At 40.6% G+C, this 19,365-nt stretch overlaps 1 protein-coding gene across 1 annotated transcript in view; it reads left to right on the top strand.

The window, feature by feature from the left end:
* The window catches only part of MYH15 (myosin heavy chain 15), a 139,295-nt gene that overhangs the window by 83,270 nt on the left and 36,660 nt on the right, over positions 1 to 19,365 (top strand). Inside the window, 8 exon segments of the mRNA XM_057488601.1 lie at positions 4,328 to 4,484; positions 6,089 to 6,153; positions 9,093 to 9,160; positions 9,933 to 10,032; positions 11,805 to 12,001; positions 14,857 to 15,167; positions 15,170 to 15,205; positions 17,334 to 17,464. Of these exon segments, the coding sequence (XP_057344584.1) occupies positions 4,328 to 4,484; positions 6,089 to 6,153; positions 9,093 to 9,160; positions 9,933 to 10,032; positions 11,805 to 12,001; positions 14,857 to 15,167; positions 15,170 to 15,205; positions 17,334 to 17,464 (1,065 nt within the window).

Genomic DNA, 19,365 nt, shown 5'->3' with positions numbered 1-19,365 from the left:
GGCTGGAAGTCTCTCTCCATAGGAGCTCTCCATGTGGCTGGCTTGGGCTTCCTCACAGCCTGGCAGCCACAGAGGATTTGGACTTCTTACATGGCAAGTCAGGGCACAAAAAGCAAATGTTCCAAGAGACCAAGGCAGAAACTGCTGTAATTCTTGTGAGGCAGACTGACAACGCTGTGGAGTGACTGTGTGTGACTCCCATCAGTTACAAGTCACAGAGCAGAGGTCAACACAAGGGAGTGAATGCCAGAGGGGCTGGCTCACGGCGGGGCCAATATTTGGAGACCAGCTCCCACAAGAGGTGTACCCCTCACCACCTCTTCATTCCATTAACCCCCACAATAGTTTTTATTTCCCCCTGCTTTTCTTCTTAAAGATATTCTATAAAATCATTCTTTCAAAGGTCAGTAATGTCTTCCTCTACTCAAATTAACATGTCTAAGACCAAACTTATCACCTTCTCCTAAAGCTGGCCTTTGCTCTGGACATTTCTGTCACCGACATCCTATGCCTTCCCTTCACCCAGGCTCTAGGCCTGTTTGATTTGTTTCCTCTCATATTCTTCTTGGCTTGCCAATCAATTACAGTAGCAGTCAATTCTGCACTGTTTCAATTACAGTTTTCTATTCCAGTCTGACTCACATGTGGGGTTTTCATTACCTTTTAATTGGACGATTGCAGTGGTTTCTGAAACTATCTTTTGTGCTTCTAGTCTTTTTTTTTTTCTAATCTATTATCTATAGCATCCATATGAATATTTCTAGACATGGCTTTATTAAAACATGTCCTTGACTAAAAGTAAACTACAGACTTCTGCCTTTCAAGGTACTCTATGGCTTGTGATCTGTCTCAATCTGCCCTGCTAATTTTCGATTCCATTATTTTGTTTCATGGACTTTCCACTTCAGCCAAGTTAGAGTGCTCGACTTCCATCAAATATCCATTTTATTCTACCAATATACAGGATTCTAAATCCTCTCCTTGGAATGTTCAAATACAACTTTCCCTATTAAAATATTATCTGTTTCTGAATTCTTGTAGCACTTTTGGGGGCCCTCTTATACTGTTAGATTATATTGTCTTGTAACTTGGCTTAAGTAGAATACATCTCTAAAGGCAAAAATATGTTTTATTTTACTCATATTTACTACATCTTTTACATAATCTGCATTAACTTGTATACATGCCTTTTGGGAATTCTGTGGCTCATAGACCAGTGACTTGTCCATGGTCACACAATTCTACGGCAGAGATGAACCTCAATTCCAAATCCTGTATATGTCTATGGGTGACTACATTCTGCTGTTACCTTAAATATTTCCTGGTGGGATGAATTGATTCTATTCACCCTCCTAGGCATATGCATTATGCCAAAATTTTTCTTGAATTATTTATTTCATCTTCCCTTGAATTACAATGCCAGGAATGCCAATACTCTGTGATACAGTGGAAACTGAAGCATTTTCAAAAGCATAGTATGCTGACAGAGAAGCCCAGGGCAATTTAGAAGTTCTAGGCAATCTCACAATTATCTTGGTTATTTTGCATTCCCATTGGCTCTTGCATTTCTGGGAGGCAGCATTTTTAGCTATCATTTCAAGAATCAGCTGTAAGATGAATGTGCACTATTCCAGTAACTTCTTTCCTGGTGCCAAAATTCAGTGTCTATCCTTATGCTTAAACCTGAAACTCTTTTGAAAGCACAACTCCTTTGAATGGTATATCTGTGTACAGACCACCTTTAGACAAACAAACTCATTGTCTTTTGAAAAATCTGCTTATGAAACTACTTTGTCAACTGAAAATATTTCACCAGCAGTTAGCAGTGCCCATGGGGACCTACCCTTTGAAGCTATGCCTAAGGACAAGTACCTTTTATGTCGGCCCAGGTGCTGCCTACAGATATGCCCAGTCCAGCTGGGCTTTACCACTCAGGGGACTCTTAAAAACTGGGGATTCTCTGGCTCCTTTGCTGGTCATTTCCACATACCAGTGACTAGTTGTCTTATAGAGCTCTGAGCTCTTTCACTCTCAGCAAACAGGTGCATGGCATAGCATGTTCAGGGCTATAAACAGCAGTGCCATTTCTCACACCTGGATGTGTCCCTTCTGGCCCAGTTATTGAGTCATTTATTATTGGAGATAACATAACATAAAGATGGTTCACAAAGTTATCCTATCTTTTAACCAGTTTTTCTCTGGAATCCAGGATTCTTGACAATTTGAGCCAATAAGGTTGTCATTGGAAACTTCCCTTTGTTATTACTATTTCATATAATAGATGCTTGAGAATCTAGTATTTGACTTCTTTTTTTTTTGTATCTGCACAGTTATCAGTTCAGATTCTGATTCCAACAGTCACTAGTTGTGTGAATTTGGGGAAGTTAATTTGTTTCTCTGACTCTTCTCTCATTTATAAACAGAGTCAGTATGAACTCTTGAAGGATAATGAGAGGTTAAAAATGAGTGTGCCAACTTCATCAAATTACTTTCAGAAATGAGAGCAAACCTATTCAACATTAAAAATATAATTAGAAACTGCAGACCATCTAAAAACTGTTACACTTATCACTACTAGCTTTCTTGTAATAGTAAGTAGAGAGTATGGGTAATTGAGCATGCCTGACATTTAACATCAATGCTCTAACCTACATGATACTGATGGCATTGTATGAGAAGCTGGTCCCTGAATCTCTTCCAGGTCTGGTTTCCCAGCTGCCAGTAAGCCTGGGTGTGCTAGAACATCTGTGAGCTAGAACAATATGACATTCCTCGTCAGCCTCCAAGTGGCATGCACCTGATTTGGCTCTTGGCTTGTTTGCTAATCAGTGGATCATATCCTCACCAAGTTAAAAAACAAATTTGTGGTTCGGGTTTATAAGGAACACTTGAATGTGACCTCTAAGTAAACTTCAGTGGGAGTACTGACCAGCCTCTTACTAAAATCTGAAATAGTTTGAGTGTCTTGGACATTTATTAAGTGCTTATTTTGGGTCAAGCACTGCACACTGCCTTGGCAATGTAAGAGGTTGTGATCTAGTAGAGTTGCACTGGGAGTTTAGAAATAGTCACTAGTGTAAGCTTAAAGAGAACAATTGTCAACATATCATTGGCTCTACCTAGAGATCTCTAAGGTTTTTGCTGATTCAGGAGTTTCCCAGAGGACTAAACCTGGCATCATTTTTTAAATGTGCCTGGTCCTTGGCCATTGCTCTGTCATACAAATTAGGTTAATATTCAGACTATTAGGTTTGCCACAATTTCACAGATGTCACCATTTTCTCACAATGCCATTGGTATGACTCCTTCTTTGTCTTATCCTTTTCCTTAGAGAGAGAAATTTCCCCTTGGGGCTGTTATTTGGATTGAGATTTAGTGCATGTAAAGAGCAAAACACAAAAACAGTGATGTAAAATCTATCGAACCATGGATCTATAGAACCACCAGTGTCTTTTCTGACCATATTAGTAACAAGAATGCAACTCGCAGCTACGTAAGGAGATATGGCTACCTTGCATCTGGCAGCTCTTGTCCCGTCTGAGGCCTTGGGTCTCAGAGCTCTAGTGTGAGTTTCCAGAGTATGGCAAGAATCTGATGATTAGACTGGTTACCTACACCATGTAGAAGTACCAAAGCCCAAAGGCGTATCCTTTTCTCCAAGCATGAAAAGCCAACTGTGAGAAGCTGTAGTTCAGAACTGAAGAGTTAGCCCAACAGGGTTATTCTGAGTCTACAGCCTTAGTGGTGTAGAAGGCACAGTTGTTTTGACACTTCAGATAGCGCTATCTGCTTTCTCATATCTTGCTTGGTCAGCCCTTTGGATTTCCTTCCTTCTTTCCCTCTTCCCCCTTTCGTTTCTCAATCCCTCCGTTTTTCCTTCCTTCTCCCCGCATCTTCCCCCTTGTTTACTGAGCTCCTACTAGGTGTTAGGCACTAGTCTAGGCACTGGTGGTATATCTGTGATCAAACAGAATCTCTACCCTCATGAAAATTATATTCCAGTGGGAGAGAAAGGTAGTTAAATATATAATGTCAGGAAGTAGTTATGTACTTTGTCAGTATTTGACATGTTTCCTTCTTTGGAAGCACAAAGGATCCTAGAAAGGGTCCCAAGACCCAGAGAGAATTGGGTTTCTCCACTGAAACTATAGTCTGAGAAGTTTGGGCCTCTCTGGGCCCAGACCCTGAGTTTATTATGCTTGCTTAAATTAGAGGATATGGTCTCCCAAATGCTAGCTGTGGTCTTCAGGCAGAAGGGAGCACAAGGGACCCAGGAACCATTCTTCCCTCCTTCTTTATGCAGCTGATTCAGCATGGACTCTATGAGCCATGTCCAACCATTCATACTCAACTCCTGACTAATGCTGAGCAGCTCTGTTCTCTGTATGAAGAGCACTTAAATGAAGCAAATGTAAAACTAGAAGAAGTAACTCAGTTGGCAAATGACCTGAAAGCACAGAAGACCAAGCTATGTAGCAAGCTTGGTAAGTGAATGTGTTGCTTCACCTGCGAGTGAGCCTCAATCCCAGTAGACTGGTGGAGGGACACCTGAGATGACTCAGTTACTGAGCCTAAGTGGGCATTTAAAGATCATGTGGGAAGAATATGGCCTCTAACATAGCTTTGTCTGCAGAGTTGGTCTTGTCTGGGAAGGGTTAACTCTGCCACTTTGGAAGCTCTGCCTAGCTCTCTTTCATGAAGGAGAAAAGCAATATGCAGTTGGTTATAGCAACTCTCAAGGTCAAAGGATGGTAGGGGCTGTCCACGAATCCTCTAAAACATGACTCTGATAATGTCAACCTCATTGAAATAGGCATTTTTTCTAATTTTCAGCCGTGAACCCACACCTCTTCGTTTATACTCAGTAAAAGCCATAGTCTATACAGTGGTCTACAAGGGTCACATGACTGGGCCCCCATTATCTCTGACCTCTCTTGCTGCCTTTCCTCTTCTCTCAGTCCGCCTTGGGCCATTGGCCTCTTCCCTGTGTTTTGAATACACGAGGCTCACTCACACTCTACAGTCTTGCCCTTGCTATTTTCTCTGCAAAGCAATTCCTGTATTATATCCGCAAAGTCTTGAAGATGAGAGTTAATCAAACAGATATCTGGGGGAAGTCAGCATAGGCCTTAATGAGAAGGTGACATTTCAGCATCTCAACCTGCTTTTTCCATGTGCTGCTTTTTTCATGGCATTTAATACTTTCAAACAACCTACATACTTGACATAATAAATAAGCTTGTCTGTGTCCATCTGCCAGAATATAAGGGATTTTTGTTTTATTACTATTGTATGTCAGTTATTTAGAACAATGCCTGCCACTTATTAGCACCCCACAAATATTTAATAAAAGAATTAACAGTAGAAAAAGTTCCCTGGCTTACTTTCTGCTATCAGTCACTATTGACAGTTTTAGAGGGTTTTTTTTGAAAAATTGTACTGTGTCAAATATTTGGTGTTTCTCTCTCTCAATTTGTTATAAGCTTTTTTTGTATCTTCCATATTCAGTCATTTATTTATAATGGCTGCTTCTAATGCATCAAGTACAGAGACTCTAGTTTATTTAACCTTGCCCTATAACTGGACCTATTACTCTGCTATGAACAGCATGTGGCTAGATGTTCATCTGTAATTAGAATTATTTTTAGTAATATATCCCCAGAGACAGAATTCCTCGGTCAGTGAAAATAAACAATATGTTCTTGATGCCCAGGGGCATACTTTGAAAAGATGATAAAGACTATTTGGATTGTATGACATCCTTCTGCTAGTGGACTACTCTGTTGCTAGGTGCTGCGTTTAGAGACAAAGCTAAATTAAAATGAGCTGGAAAACCTACAAACCTGGAAACAGAGAAAAGGAAAGCATTTTTGGTTCTAACAGGAACACTGACTAGGACTCATCTTGTATTGTCAACAGGGTGTATAACGTTTGGCCTTGTTCTAAACACCTCCCCGCCCCAGTTTGATCTTCTGTGCCATTTTGGATGTAGTGAGTGTGGACTCCATAGTCCAGAGACAAGGCTTGGGAATATTTGTATGTCTAGCCCTGAAGGATGTGCTGCATAAAATTTTTTTTGTTTTGATAGGCATTGCCTACCTCCCCCTACTTATTGGCATTAATTTTCTGCTCATATTTTTCATGAGGAAATTGGTAGGTGAGTGAAATGAAAGAGGGTCTGAAATGAAAATTCTGCCTAGGATGCAGGACCTTTTTCTTCCTTCCTTTAATTCTTATCTTTGCCTCTGGCTTTTGTGGGAATTAAATTTTAAGTATATACCTATCCAAACTTCCCCTCCCCTCACTGGGTCTGTGCTCCAGAGTTTTTGCTACTGCCACCAGTTCTCACATCCTATCAGCTTATCACAAGCTGCTTTCAAAGGAGACCAGTAGTAAATTTGATCAGTTAAGCATGTTCAGTGGGTCCTGGTTTTAGAATATATATGATGTGTTACTCTCAACCCCCTAATGGATTGGCATTTCTTCAGAGTCCTTTTATTTATTTATTTATATTCCCTATGCTGTACTTTTCATCCCCATGACTTATTTTATAAGTGGAAGTTTGTACCTCTTCATCCCCTTCACCTATTTCACCAATCCCTCCACCTTCTTCCCCTTTGGCAACCACCAGTTCTCTGTATTTATGAGTCTGTTTCTGTTTCATTATTCACTTGTTTTATTTTTTAGATTCCATATGTAAATGAAATCATACGGTATTTGTCTTTTTCTCTCTGACTTACTCAACATAATACCCTCTAATGACAATATCTGTCTGTATTGCCACAAATGGCAAGATTTCCTGAATAATATTCCATTGTATGTAAATACCACATCTTTATGCATTCATGATGGACACATAGTTTGTCTCTGTATTTTGTTTGTTATAAATAATGCTGCAAAAAACATAGGAGTGCATATATCTTTTCAAATCAGTGATTTTGTTTTCTTTGAGCAAATTCCCAAAGGTGCAATTACTGGCTCATATGGTATTTCTATTTTTAATTTTTTGAGGCCCCTCCATACTGTTTTCCACAGTGGCTGCACCCGTGTATATTCATACACCAAGAGCGTAGAAGAGTTCCCTTTTCTCCACATCCTCACCAACCCTTGCTATTTCTTGCCTTTTTGGGTATTAGCTATTCTGATTAGTGTGAGGTGAAACCTCATTGTGGATTTGATTTGCATTTCCCTGATGATTAGTGACAGATACCGAGCATCTTTTCATGAGTCTGTTGGCAGAGCCTTTTAATTATGAGTTTTCACCCAGAGATTCTCCAGATTGGGTCCCTAGTACCTCAGCAATCACCAGGACCCTTTCAGGGAGCCTGTGAGGTTAAAGCCATTCCATTAGAATACGAAGATGATGTTTGCTTCTTAAATTCTTCTGTGATTTATATTGGTGGTGTGAAAGTAATGGCAAAATTGCCAGAGCCTCATCCCAAGTCAAGGCAGTGGTGCCACACTGTAACATTGTCACTGGATTCACTGATACATGCTCACAGTGAAAAAGAAAGTTAGCTTTACTTTGAATGTCCTTAATGAAGCAGTGAGAATTTTATTATATCTCGACCCTGATATATATCTTTTTAATATTCTCTGTGATAAAGCAAAAAGTATGCACAAAGCCCTTCTGTTTCATATACTGACATATGATGTGTGACTAAGTTCCAAGTTGAACTAGCAGGTTTTTCCAGGGAGAATCATATTCACTTGTGTTTATTCACGTAGATATTTGGCAGATATTTTCTCAAAAGTGAGCAAAGTGAACTTGTCACTTCAAGGAAAATAACTGACGATATTTGTCATCAATAAGAACATTGGAGCTTGTAGGCAAAAATTAGGTATTGGAAAACAGGTATATGACATCATGAACTTGATGGCTCTCAATTCTTAAGACTTTTCTGATGAGATCAGTAGTAATGTTAACAAGTAAGGTTTTTTTAACATGTGTAATGGAACGTGTTCAACATTTTGGAAGATCTGCATAATTCAGTGAACACGTATTTTTCAAATCCTCATTGCATGATGTTATACAATCACGTGTGGGTCATTCAAAGTTTAAGATAGATTTTGAATTTTGATGTAACAGAGTAACATGTTGCAACTAACTCTTAAGAAACTTTTATTTGTTGAGTTGTGGTGTAGTTATCAAAAATGGGCCAATTATCTGAAAAGACTGTGAAAGTACATTTCCCTTTTCCAATTTACCTATCTGTGACAGGTTAGATTTTCTTCATATACTTCAAGGAAAACAGTATAATAGATACAATTCAGAAGAAAACATGAGAATCCAGCTTTTATTAAGATAGATTTTTTTAATGTAAAAAATGTCATTTCCCTCACTAATTTTTTGGTTGTGGAAAATATAGTTTTAAATCAAAAACATCATTGCTTAGGATAACATGTTAACACATCATTCAGATGTGTTTCTCTTTTAATTCCTAGGATATGATCTACTAATATAAAACCCATATAAATAAAATCTCTTTGGGCTCCTCAATTATTTTTAAGCATATAAAGTGTTCCTGAGACCAAAATGTTTGGGAATTGCTACTTTAGGCCAAACAGATGCTTCCTTCCATTATTGAGAATTTTGAAACTTGTTTATAGCAAGAGGTCATAAATATTTTAGGCTTTTAATGTTGCACTAATTACACTATACAAGCAATTGTGTTTGCCCAGGACTGGATTAGCTTTTGGTACCATTTCTAATAACCAGGGCATTTCTGTCCTATCATTAAGTCACCTAAGCAGGGAGGGTAGACTGGAACAGTAATAGAATATCCTCCCTTCATGGTCGCGTTCTCTACTATCTAATAACTATTTCTAGTGTTTATGTAGCAATTAGTCTACAAAATACATTCACATTCATTTAATTTCCATTAATAATCTTTTATTGTTATTCTCATTTTACATACGAGGCAAAGAAGTTGTAATCATTTAAAAATTATATAGCCAGAAATTGGTAGAGTCATACAAAATAAACAAGGGAGACTGGGGTAGAAGAAAGAATGTTTTCCTCAGGGTTAAAAACTTTTAATTTGAATCTACCCCCATCAATTACTGGTTACACTTGTTTCTGTCTCCTGTAGGCTGACCTCAGAGGTACTGTGGGTTTGGTTCCAGGCCACTGCAATAAAGTGACTATCACAACAAGAAAGTGAGTCAAAAGAACTTTTTGGTTTCCTTGTACATGCAAAAGTTATGTTTATACTACACTGCAATCTGTTGAGTATGCAATACCATTATGTCTAAAAAAAGTATGTACCCTAATTTAAAAAAGCTTTATTATTAAAATAGCTAATCTTCATCTGAGCTTTCAGCAAGCCATAATCACTGATCACAGATCACCATAACAAATATGATAATAATAAAACAGTTTGAAATATTGTGAGAATTACCAAAATGTGACACAGAGATAAAGCGAGCAAATGCTGTTGGAAAAAGGGGGCCGATAGGCTTGCCTGATGCAGGGTTGCCACAAACCTTCAGTTTTCAAAAAAACTCAATATCTGTGCACTGCAATAAAACAAAGTGCAATAAAACAGGTTATACCTGTATTTAAGGAATTGGCCCTGTTTCCCCTTCTGCAGAATGGTAACATAATTCTTATGTTTATGTTATCAAGGAGTTATGAGAATTAATCCAGATAGGCGATCTTCTACTGCATAGAAGATTCTCAACAAATGGTAGGTAATGTCATACGTTATCAACTCAAACTTACTGCTAAAAATCAGTACTTTGATAGGGCTCTTTTGTGAGTCCTGGAAAGGATCATTGTCATGGTTTTGCTGATCACTGGACCCTTCCTAAATATCAAAAATATGTGTAAGAGTCATTCTGGTTGCTCTTAAAGTCAACAAATTAGGTAGGGGAGGCAGTAGATGAGGGGGAAAGTCATGATTAACCTGTTCAGTGAAATCTTTCTGCAGGCCAGTTCCCAAGGAGGCTCTAAGACAACTTCCCAGGGAAAAGAACACCTTCACTTGGCAGACTGCAGAACTGAAAGGGCAAATGAATGAGTTGTCCGAAGTAGCCCATCTGTTATTTCTCATCAGTAGCTTGACTGTATGTTAAAATAAAAAAATAATGTTGGGTGGGTTTGCCTGAATATAGTCCCATATACAAGAAGAGGGGAAAGTGCCCTAGAAATTATGGGGAAAGAATATGTTGGACTTTGTATGTACTGGAAAGGACCTTGATCATTGAAGGACCTTCCTCAGTCATTCAGAGTGCTTCTCTTGCTTGTCAGATTAAGAGCCAGCAAAGTATGTGTCTCCATTTTGCATTATTACTTGAACAGAAAGTTGGCAAGTTTTTATGGATCTTTGATTCTGAATTGCACCAAGTGCAATTAAATAAAAAACAAGGATGAAATAAATGGGACTGGTTTAGCTCAGTATTACTTTTTAGTTGTCAATAAATTATAGCTATTAGTCATTGTGTCCCAAGAGAATATATAGTGTGGCTTACAGATGGCCCCAGGGAATGTGGTTCTTCAAGGTGAAGGTGCACTGACTCTCATGAGAGATGAATTCTTTGAGCCCTGTGTTTCAAGTTAATTCTTAGTTCACACTCAAGGCATTTTGTTCCTGAGACCCCAAAGTGCCTCACTCACACATAATCCCACTGCAGAGTCATCTACTCTGAGGGCGGAGGTCATTGAGTCTTCCTACTTGCTTTTAAATATTTTATTTCTTCCACTCTCCTTATTTTCTATATTATATGTAAATTTTTAGATTATTGTAATGTTTGTACATCATACATTATAAATGCTTCTCCTATGTTATCTTCATATTCATAGAAGTCATATGAAACAGGTAGACTCATAGCTTCCTACCTGAGGGAACCGAGGCTCTGAGAAGACAGCTTGTCCAAGGTCATGCAGTTAGTAGGAGACTGTGAAGGAATTCAAGCAGGCAGTGAAATGACTTGATTTATATTTTAGAAGATCTCCCTGGCTGACTTCTCCATGACATTTTTTGTAATTTGCATAAAGGACCCATGAGAACTGGCTGAGATCCCAGTCTTCCCACTAAACAGGGTTTCTCCTGGGAACAGTGATTCTGGGTTAACCAGGCCACCATGAAAGTGATAGACATGTTCATTAAACTCAGTTCTGCAGTCTAATCAACACAGTAGCCACTATTACATTGCAGGTAGGTATCCAAATTCAAGTTTATGTTAATTACGGTTAAATAACATTTAAATTCACTCTTGACTTCACATTGTCCTGGGCACGTTTTGTGTGTTCTAACAGCCACGTGTGGCTAGTGCTGACCATATAGGGCACTGTGGGTATAGAACATTTTCATCACTAGAGGAAGTTCAGTTGGCTAGTGCTGTTTTAGAGTGATTAAAGAATAAGTTTTCAGAGATTTACATGTGAAAAACTTTTGTTTTCTTCATCAGTGGAATGAAAAGTCTAGACTAAATAGTGGTCCTTTCTAGTCCACACAAAACCTAAATCTAACATTGCTAATTATAAATCTTATTGCCTAAACGATAGTGAATATTCTTGCTACCATTTCCAGAACTCCAAGTCTGCTATTGTTGAGGGCCACATAGTCAGACTGGCATTTCCCTAAATAGAGCTCTCTTCTCTGTTTTAATGGCAGCAATTAGATACTCTTTCCTCTGTCTTGTTCCCAGTATCTCCCTGGTATTATCTTACTAGGTTCAGGTCCAGCTTGAATCTGTGACAGGTTGTTATTAACCTTATCTGAAGAAAATGGTGTCACCTCTAAGCCTTTAGTTGTTGATAGTGGTGGTGCCTTTTTTAAACATGGGTTGTGTCTGTTAAGTCACAGAGTGCCCTGGCCCATGCCCTGCAGTCAGCCAAGTGTAACCATGACCTTCCACAAGAGCAGTATGAGGAAGAACAGGAGGCCAAGTCTGAGCTGCTCTGGGTCCTATTCAAAGGCAATGCTGAAATGGTGCAGTGGAGGATAAAGTATGAAGATGACACCTCCCAGGGAACAGAAGACTTGGAGGATGCCAAGTGAGTAGAGCAGGCACACCCAGCCCTGGAGCTAGTCACACAGAAGAGTATGAGAATAGTGCTGTGTCCTTGAGGCCTCATGCATGCACTTAGTGAATCCTTACCCTGTGCACAAGCCAGCTCAAGAGCAGAGCTGAAACAGCCACTTCTAGTAAGGAGCACATACTCTAGAGGGGCCAAGAAAGAGAAATTACAATACAAAGTGATAAAAACTCTAGAGAGGTCCTGTGGAAAGAAAGGAGGCTTTTTCTAGGGGTCAAGAGAAGTCTACAAAGATTTGGCTTTGAGAAGATGTGAGTTTGAAAACTTAAAATCCTAGATTTCATCTGAACACCATAATTCCCGAGTCAATGTCTGTACATGACTCCATACATTAAAGCTATCATGTATCTGGTTTACAACTTGTAGACTGCAAAGGTAGTCTGTGAAAATGGGCATGGATAGCTGGAAATATGTTAGGATCTGTCACATGCCTTATGGGACAATGGTTTCTTTGAAAAGAAATCACCCTCAGACCACCTCTAAAGTTAGAATGTCAGATTTATAGCCAACACTACATAAAGGCCTTAGAAGTTCTTCCCAGGAACTATAGAAGTCTGGGCCCAGATGACCAAGACTTGCTACCCCGGTGTAGAACTGATGCATTTTGCTCAGAAGTCAAAGGACTGTGTACCTTTGAGAGAAAGTGTCAAACCAACATCAGCTTATACTCATTAAAGGTTGACTCTACTCAAAAGAATGTGTCCCTGGCTTGGTAGCTTGGCAAAAATCCAGGGCAGATCAATACATTTCTCTTTAGCTTCAACCAAAAATATTGCTTTTCAGTTCTTCACCTAAATCTTTGAGGGCCAGCACTGCACACTTGCTCAACAGCTGCTGTGTTCTGTCTCTGAAGGGGTACCCGCTGATCTGTCTCTGTAGCCACAGTGACTTGAAAAGGGTTTGCGATGACAGATACTAAGAATACCTGCAGCCAATGTTTTAAAAACTGGACCACAGAACAGTGGGGCTTTGGACTGAAATGGTTCCTCACACCTAAAATATGGCATTTACTTCCAAGGTAAGATTTTTTTCTTCTAATGAGTGAAGAATCTGGGTGTATGTGCTGAAGGTTTCTTTGGGAGGGGTAGAAAAGAGGGGAAGAATGTGCAGAACTTATGACCACAGGGATTTGTTGGAACTAATGAATTGTCCTGTAGTACCTGTCAACTAAAGAAAAATAATGGGCAAATGTAGTATCTGAAGATCTTTCTTGCTTTAAACTTAGTTGAACATCAAGTAAATAAATAATTGTCTGTATTATGCTTTCCCTCTAAATCACCTCAGGGATGTAGAGCTACCAAAAAGTCTGTGATCCTATTTTTTAAGTTGGAAAGTTGAGGATCTGCCTGCTTTGATTTCCAGGCTTGGATTTGCATGATGAGTTAGTTTATCAGTATCAAGTGTTTATCAGTATCAAATTCACCCAAGACCTAGTTTATCGCTTCTGAGTTCTAAGATCCCCAAGGGTTGCAATTGGTTTCTTAATCTCCCACATCTTCTTGCATACCTAGGCAACTACGAACTTACGCCTGGCAAGTTGAGGAGCAAAATGGTATTGGTATAAATGTAGAACAAGATTATCAGTGAAAAAAGAGTGACTAATTTGTTCAGTTTGCCCTGAACTTGCCCATTTAGTTTCAGTAGTTAGTCTTGTGTCCTGGTGGTCACAATACAGTTAGTCAACACACCCTTTACCCCATACAATTACCCTTTTGTTATTATTGGTATGCTGGGAACATTAAAACTCTACTTTCAGCAACTTTCACATATACAATACAGTATTGTAAACTATGGTCACCATGCAGTACATCAGAATCCCCTCTTAACGGTTAAGAGAAATGAGTCACTTGTGATGTGACTACGGTTAGAAAGCCAGTGATGAAGCAGTAGTTGTTAGGGCTCATATACTTCTAGATGTGGAGCACAGATTGGTTTTTCAGGATTCCCCCAAAAAGGGGCTTTATGACCACATTGCTCTGTTGGGCTTGTTCTGTGGCACGTGTTAGTTCCTGCAGATCTTTTTGTGTTTAGTAACAGTAGATCAGAAAAAGCTTTAGCGTATACACAGTACCTTTCATCTAAGACATGTAATGAGTGAGTAAAAAAGGGACTGCCTGTGTCCCTGCAGGAGATGTGAACAAGAGAACACAGGCCATCCACTGGGAAGCCTAGGAGCCCTGTCCTGTGGGCTCTTTGATAAACTCTCCATCAGAGGATGCTGGAGGGACCTCAGATGGGGGCTGAGCACCCCTAGGAGCAGTGGCACCTAGTGAGTGAGCATAACGGTAGGATGGATTTGGGCATATAAATTTGGGAAGAGGAGCTGGGTGGAGAAAAAATTCAGAGGAAAGAAGATTTGGGCATGTTTAGGAGCCACATGATAAGAAAGGGAGAGAATAAGCCAAAGAATGTTCTTTGGTAGTTGAGGAGCTCTGTAGGGACTAGATGTGCCTAAGGACTTGAATGGTTGCTGACTGTTGGTGGGGTGTTCAGTGTAATCTTCCTCTTTCTCCCATTTCTTATTAGGTCCTCAATAAAGTCTTTATTGCTTATTTCAGGTTAAAGGTAAACAAATACCTCCAGGGATTCAGAGATCCTGAGTTCCAAGCTCAGGCTGGCAAACGTGAACACAGGTGGTCAGCAGACATCTGGGTTCTGTAGGCACAAGGAGGTTGTTTCAAAACATGAGCTACTTTTGCTTGGTGCTGGTAAGACAGCCTCAGGGGCCACCCTGTTTTGTACCTAAGCACTATTTTAATCAAGGACAAACTGGATGAGCTCCTTAAGGGCTGCGGCTTCACTTGCCTTCTCAGGCAGAAGCTGGCAGTTAGGTGGCAGGAGGCTGCCGGAGCCATGGGAGTGGCCCATGCCAGAAGTGCTTCCCAGGAGAGGGCCAGGCAGCGACTGCAGCTCGAGCTCAGGGACACCGTGTCCGACCTCAGGAAGGCCTGCTGCTCGGCAGCTGTGCTGGGACAGAAGCAGCAGCATTTTGACAAGCGCCTCAGTGAGTGGAAGCAGAGGCACAAGGAGTCGCGGGCAGTGGTGGCCGCCTCTCAGAAGGAGGCCCGGGCCCTCAGCCCTGAGCTCCTCAAGCTCAGGCATGCCTGCGGGGAGGACACTGGGAGCTGGGGTCCCTCCAGAGGGAGAGCAAGAATTTCCAGGGTACTCCGAGCAGGAGCAGGAGCAAGGTTGGGAGAGCCCTGGCTGCAGGGACAAGGCTGTTCTCCGTGAGCACACAGCTCGGCGCTGTCACGGTCCCACGCAGGTTTCAACTTCCCCATTTCTCATACTTCTTTTCAAAAAATTTTTTACTATAGATATTATTTTTCATAAATTAATTCTAAAGATAAGACTACTTTCCTACTATTTTAGCCCTAGTTCCACTCTCTGAAGGAAACCAACTATTAATAATTTCTTTATATCCATACCCTTACCAAGAGTTTCCATGTATGTATTTTTCACTCAAATTACACATTATTCTATACCTTTTTTTCATTTATCAATGTATCTTCTAATGTAACAATTATTTTTGTAGCCCATACTACATGATAGGCACTGTTCTGGATATAATTATTTATTGCTTATTCTCAGAAAAGTCTTATGTGTTAGTTTATTTACCTGCAAAATGCAAATTATACTGAATCACATAAGGTTAAGAATTTATCTAAATTCACAGTTAATGGGTAGCAGATCTGAGATTTGAGCCCAGCCAACTTGACTGGCATATCCACACCTAACTACTGGGCTTTGCCACTTCCCATGTGCCTTGGGATCCTTTGCATGCCTACAGCATTGGGACCTACCACATACTTGCCATTAACATAGTGTTTCATAATAATGACTAATACTTATTTAACTAGACCTTATTCATTTTAGATATGATTTTTCACAATTATAAATAATCCTATATTATACATCTCTGGACATATATTTGTGAACATGTAAAAATATTTCAGTCAGATAGATTCCTAGACATCAAATTTCTGGATTAAAGGAATGAATTTTTAATTTTGAGGTACCACAAATTAGCCTTTCAAAGAGGCTGCCAACTCATATGAGCACCAACTGTGATGTGCATTAAAACCCTGAGATGCCCTGGGAGCAAGCTCATTACTACAGGAGGCATAATGAACCTTGCTTTCTCTGTTGACCTACACTGTCCATGATCAGGTCACTGACTGGACATGTGAGAGGTGCTAGAACAGTGGTTAGAAAACTTTAGCTGCACAGGAACCACCTGGGGGGCTTGTGAAACACAGTTGGCTGAGCCACTCCCCCAGAGTATCGGATTCACTAGGTCTAGGGAGAGGTCTGAGAATTTGCATTTCTAACAAGTTCCCAGGTGAGGTCCATGCTGCTGGTATGGGGGCCACAATCACTCAGCAGTGGGGAAGAGGTGTTTTTCAAAGGCTCCCTAAAGAGTCCAAGGTACAGTCAGAGTAGAAAACCACTGCCCTGAGTTTTGCCTTGGGAACCCTTCTTCTGGAGAGGGCTTATTAGAGAGGATTTATTATTTACATAAGAATTGGTATCTGAAGGGCTTTATGCATTGGAAACCTTTTAAAATTTCTTGTCACATCACATCACAGCCCAGGATCTCAGAGCCAGAGAAGCAGCTAAGGTCTCGTGCTCCTTCCCCCGCCTCTGGGCTGTGGGTAATTCCCACAGCTACTTGGACCCACTCCACACCTCTCACGGGCCAGAGGCTTCTCCCATGAAGAGGCAGCACTGACATTAACTGTGTCAGGGGCTGCAGGCTTTGTCAGCTCCGGATGCTGTACTCTGCCAAGGCACGAGAGGCTAGCCACTCACCCTCAAGGGCTTGAGCTCCTTTGGAGTCATGTGTTGGCTTCTGGCAGATTCACTTTATGCTTTAAGTTCCCACCCTGGTGTCGAGAGGCAGCTGACTACAATGGCAGCCACCGGTGGTGGTAGCGCACACTTGCTCTGAAGTTCAAGGATTCTGGGTCTGTTTCCTAGAGCACCGCTGGGTGGAATCTGGTATGGCTTCCACAGACAGGGCCACCCTGTAAAGTGGTACAGGATATTCAGTGCCCAATGCTCAAGAAGCACCACCCTCACCAGATGGTGATGGCAAAAGAATACACTGAAGGCGCCTCTTTCTAATTCAAACAAAGTTTCCATATGAGCCAGCAGTGGCCTTGCCATCAAGTTCCCTAGGCTGGCATGACCACGGTCCCAGCAGGCCTCTGGGAACAGGCTGTTGTGCCTGGTGTCACTGGTTTGAGACTGGTTTCTTTCACTAGCTTTGCTTTTCTTCCCTCTCCAGAAGAGATTTCTAATCTGACAATCAGGTGAGAAAGGGAAACAAGAACCCAATCCCTCAGTGAAACGGAAAAGGCTGGGAAGCAGATCAAACAAGAGGAGAGTGACGTCCAGCTGGCACTGGAAGAAACAGAGGTATGACATCCAGGCAGCAAAGATAATATTTATCATTGTGACAAAGTAAAAGACCTACATCATAGTAACAGCGGCAAAAATGATGTGACACACTTATTCAACTATTAACTACATGCGAGGCACTATGCCAAATGCTCCCCCCGTGAAACATTATTTCATGTAATCACTTTAGCTAACTATTGTCCCCATTTTACAAAGGAGGAAATTGAGTCTCAGAAGACAGGATAAGCAATAGTGGATGTGAATCTCCTCCTTGTAATGAAAACAGGAACCATTGTCTGTCTTGTGCACCAGTATATCCCCAGGCCCAGCCCCTCCCTAAGCGATGTGGCCAATGGACCAGCTGCAGGGGCATCGTCAGGGAGCTTGTTAGAAATTCGGACCCTCAGCCCTCTTCCCAGCTCTCTTAAACTGGAATCTGCACTTTAACAAGATCCTTTGGTGGTGCATATTCACATTAACATTCGAGAAGCACTGGCCTACAACATTTTCTTGTGTGTACCAGAGATTCAATAAATATTTGTTGAATGAATAAATATCCTCATCTCTCCTCCTTTCTTTAAAAAGAGTCAAAACACTTCCTTTTTTTTTTTTTCTAAAACCTTAGGTAGTTTTAAAAATGAGATTCAAAGTATTGTTCTCAAATATTTGTCCTGAAAGTTTATTTTTATATGGATTGTTTGGCAGGAGCATTTCCAGTGCTATGGATTAAAAATTCAGGAAAAATCTCTGACTTTCTCTCTCCTTGCATGCTAGTGTTTGAAAGGATCACTGAAAAGACCTTTTGCCAAAGAGAGTGAACTAAAATGGAAATCATCCTGTCACAGTCATTATGTAGTTAACAAGACTCTTCAAAGCAAAGCCTTGTCTCTCATAGCTGAGTTTCAACTTCTTGACTCACCCTTCGAATAAGCTCCAGTAAGTTAAAATGCAGCCCCCATGCACTCAACCTCCAATAGAGAAAATGATTTTTAAAAGGCATAATAGTCAATTTTAGGAAGGGGCCCTTTGGAAGGTATAATAATAGAAAATTAGACCCCAAAGGACTGTTTTGTGCCAAGCCATGTCTGTTAAATTGATCTCACCGCTACATTTCTGTAAGAAACCTGCCAGACAGAGGACATGCCCATATTACCCCGCATACAGAGTTGACAAGGCTCTTGACACCGCTCTTGTCTTCTTTAGACACAATGGTTTTCGGAGGTCTTCTGCATTTTACATAGAATCCTTTCAATCTGCAAGGATTGGAAGGCTCCTAGCAAGGCTGGTCCTTGTGCCGTTGATGAACTTTGTGTACTTGTTCCCTTTGGTTCTCCGGCCATCCTGGCTAGGGACTTTCTAAAGCTGCCACCTTAACCCCAAGAAGTAACTTTTATGGTAGGAATTCCAAGCACCATGTCAAGCCAATGAGAGAGATGATTGTGCAGGGGCCCTACGAGTCCTGTATAACATAGAGCCATGTTTGTATATTAAATTGACTGGCATACACCTCAAAGGTGGGACTGTTAAGGCCATAGCGCTCATACCATTTAGTACCACTAGATGGCATTATATTCTATTTGCATTTTCTCAAGTTGTGTCTTCAGCTCCATTCATAAATACTTTATTAGCTTGGACAAGTATTTGTAAAACTGGGTTATTTATTTTCCTGGGTAAGCCTTTATGAGAAACTTTATTAGATTATTTCTGAAGCCACGAAACTCAAATTATCCCAGGTCACTTTCTCCAAAGATTCACTTTCTCAGAATGTTCTGGAGGGCGAGAGGTTGACAGCTTCCCCCTGAAGGAAAGACACTATTCCCTTAGAGGAAATTGGTATCCAAGCATTTGCTTTGGATTTATTTTCTTTTCTATTGATAGTGTTGAGAGAATAGCAGTGAGGCCTTAAGCCATATAAAAAT

The sequence above is a fragment of the Manis pentadactyla genome, chromosome 1, assembly GCF_030020395.1.
Source record: "Manis pentadactyla isolate mManPen7 chromosome 1, mManPen7.hap1, whole genome shotgun sequence".
Lineage (NCBI taxonomy): Eukaryota > Metazoa > Chordata > Mammalia > Pholidota > Manidae > Manis > Manis pentadactyla.
Note: the sequence above shows the minus strand (reverse complement) of the source record. Positions and strands in the feature narration are given on the sequence as shown.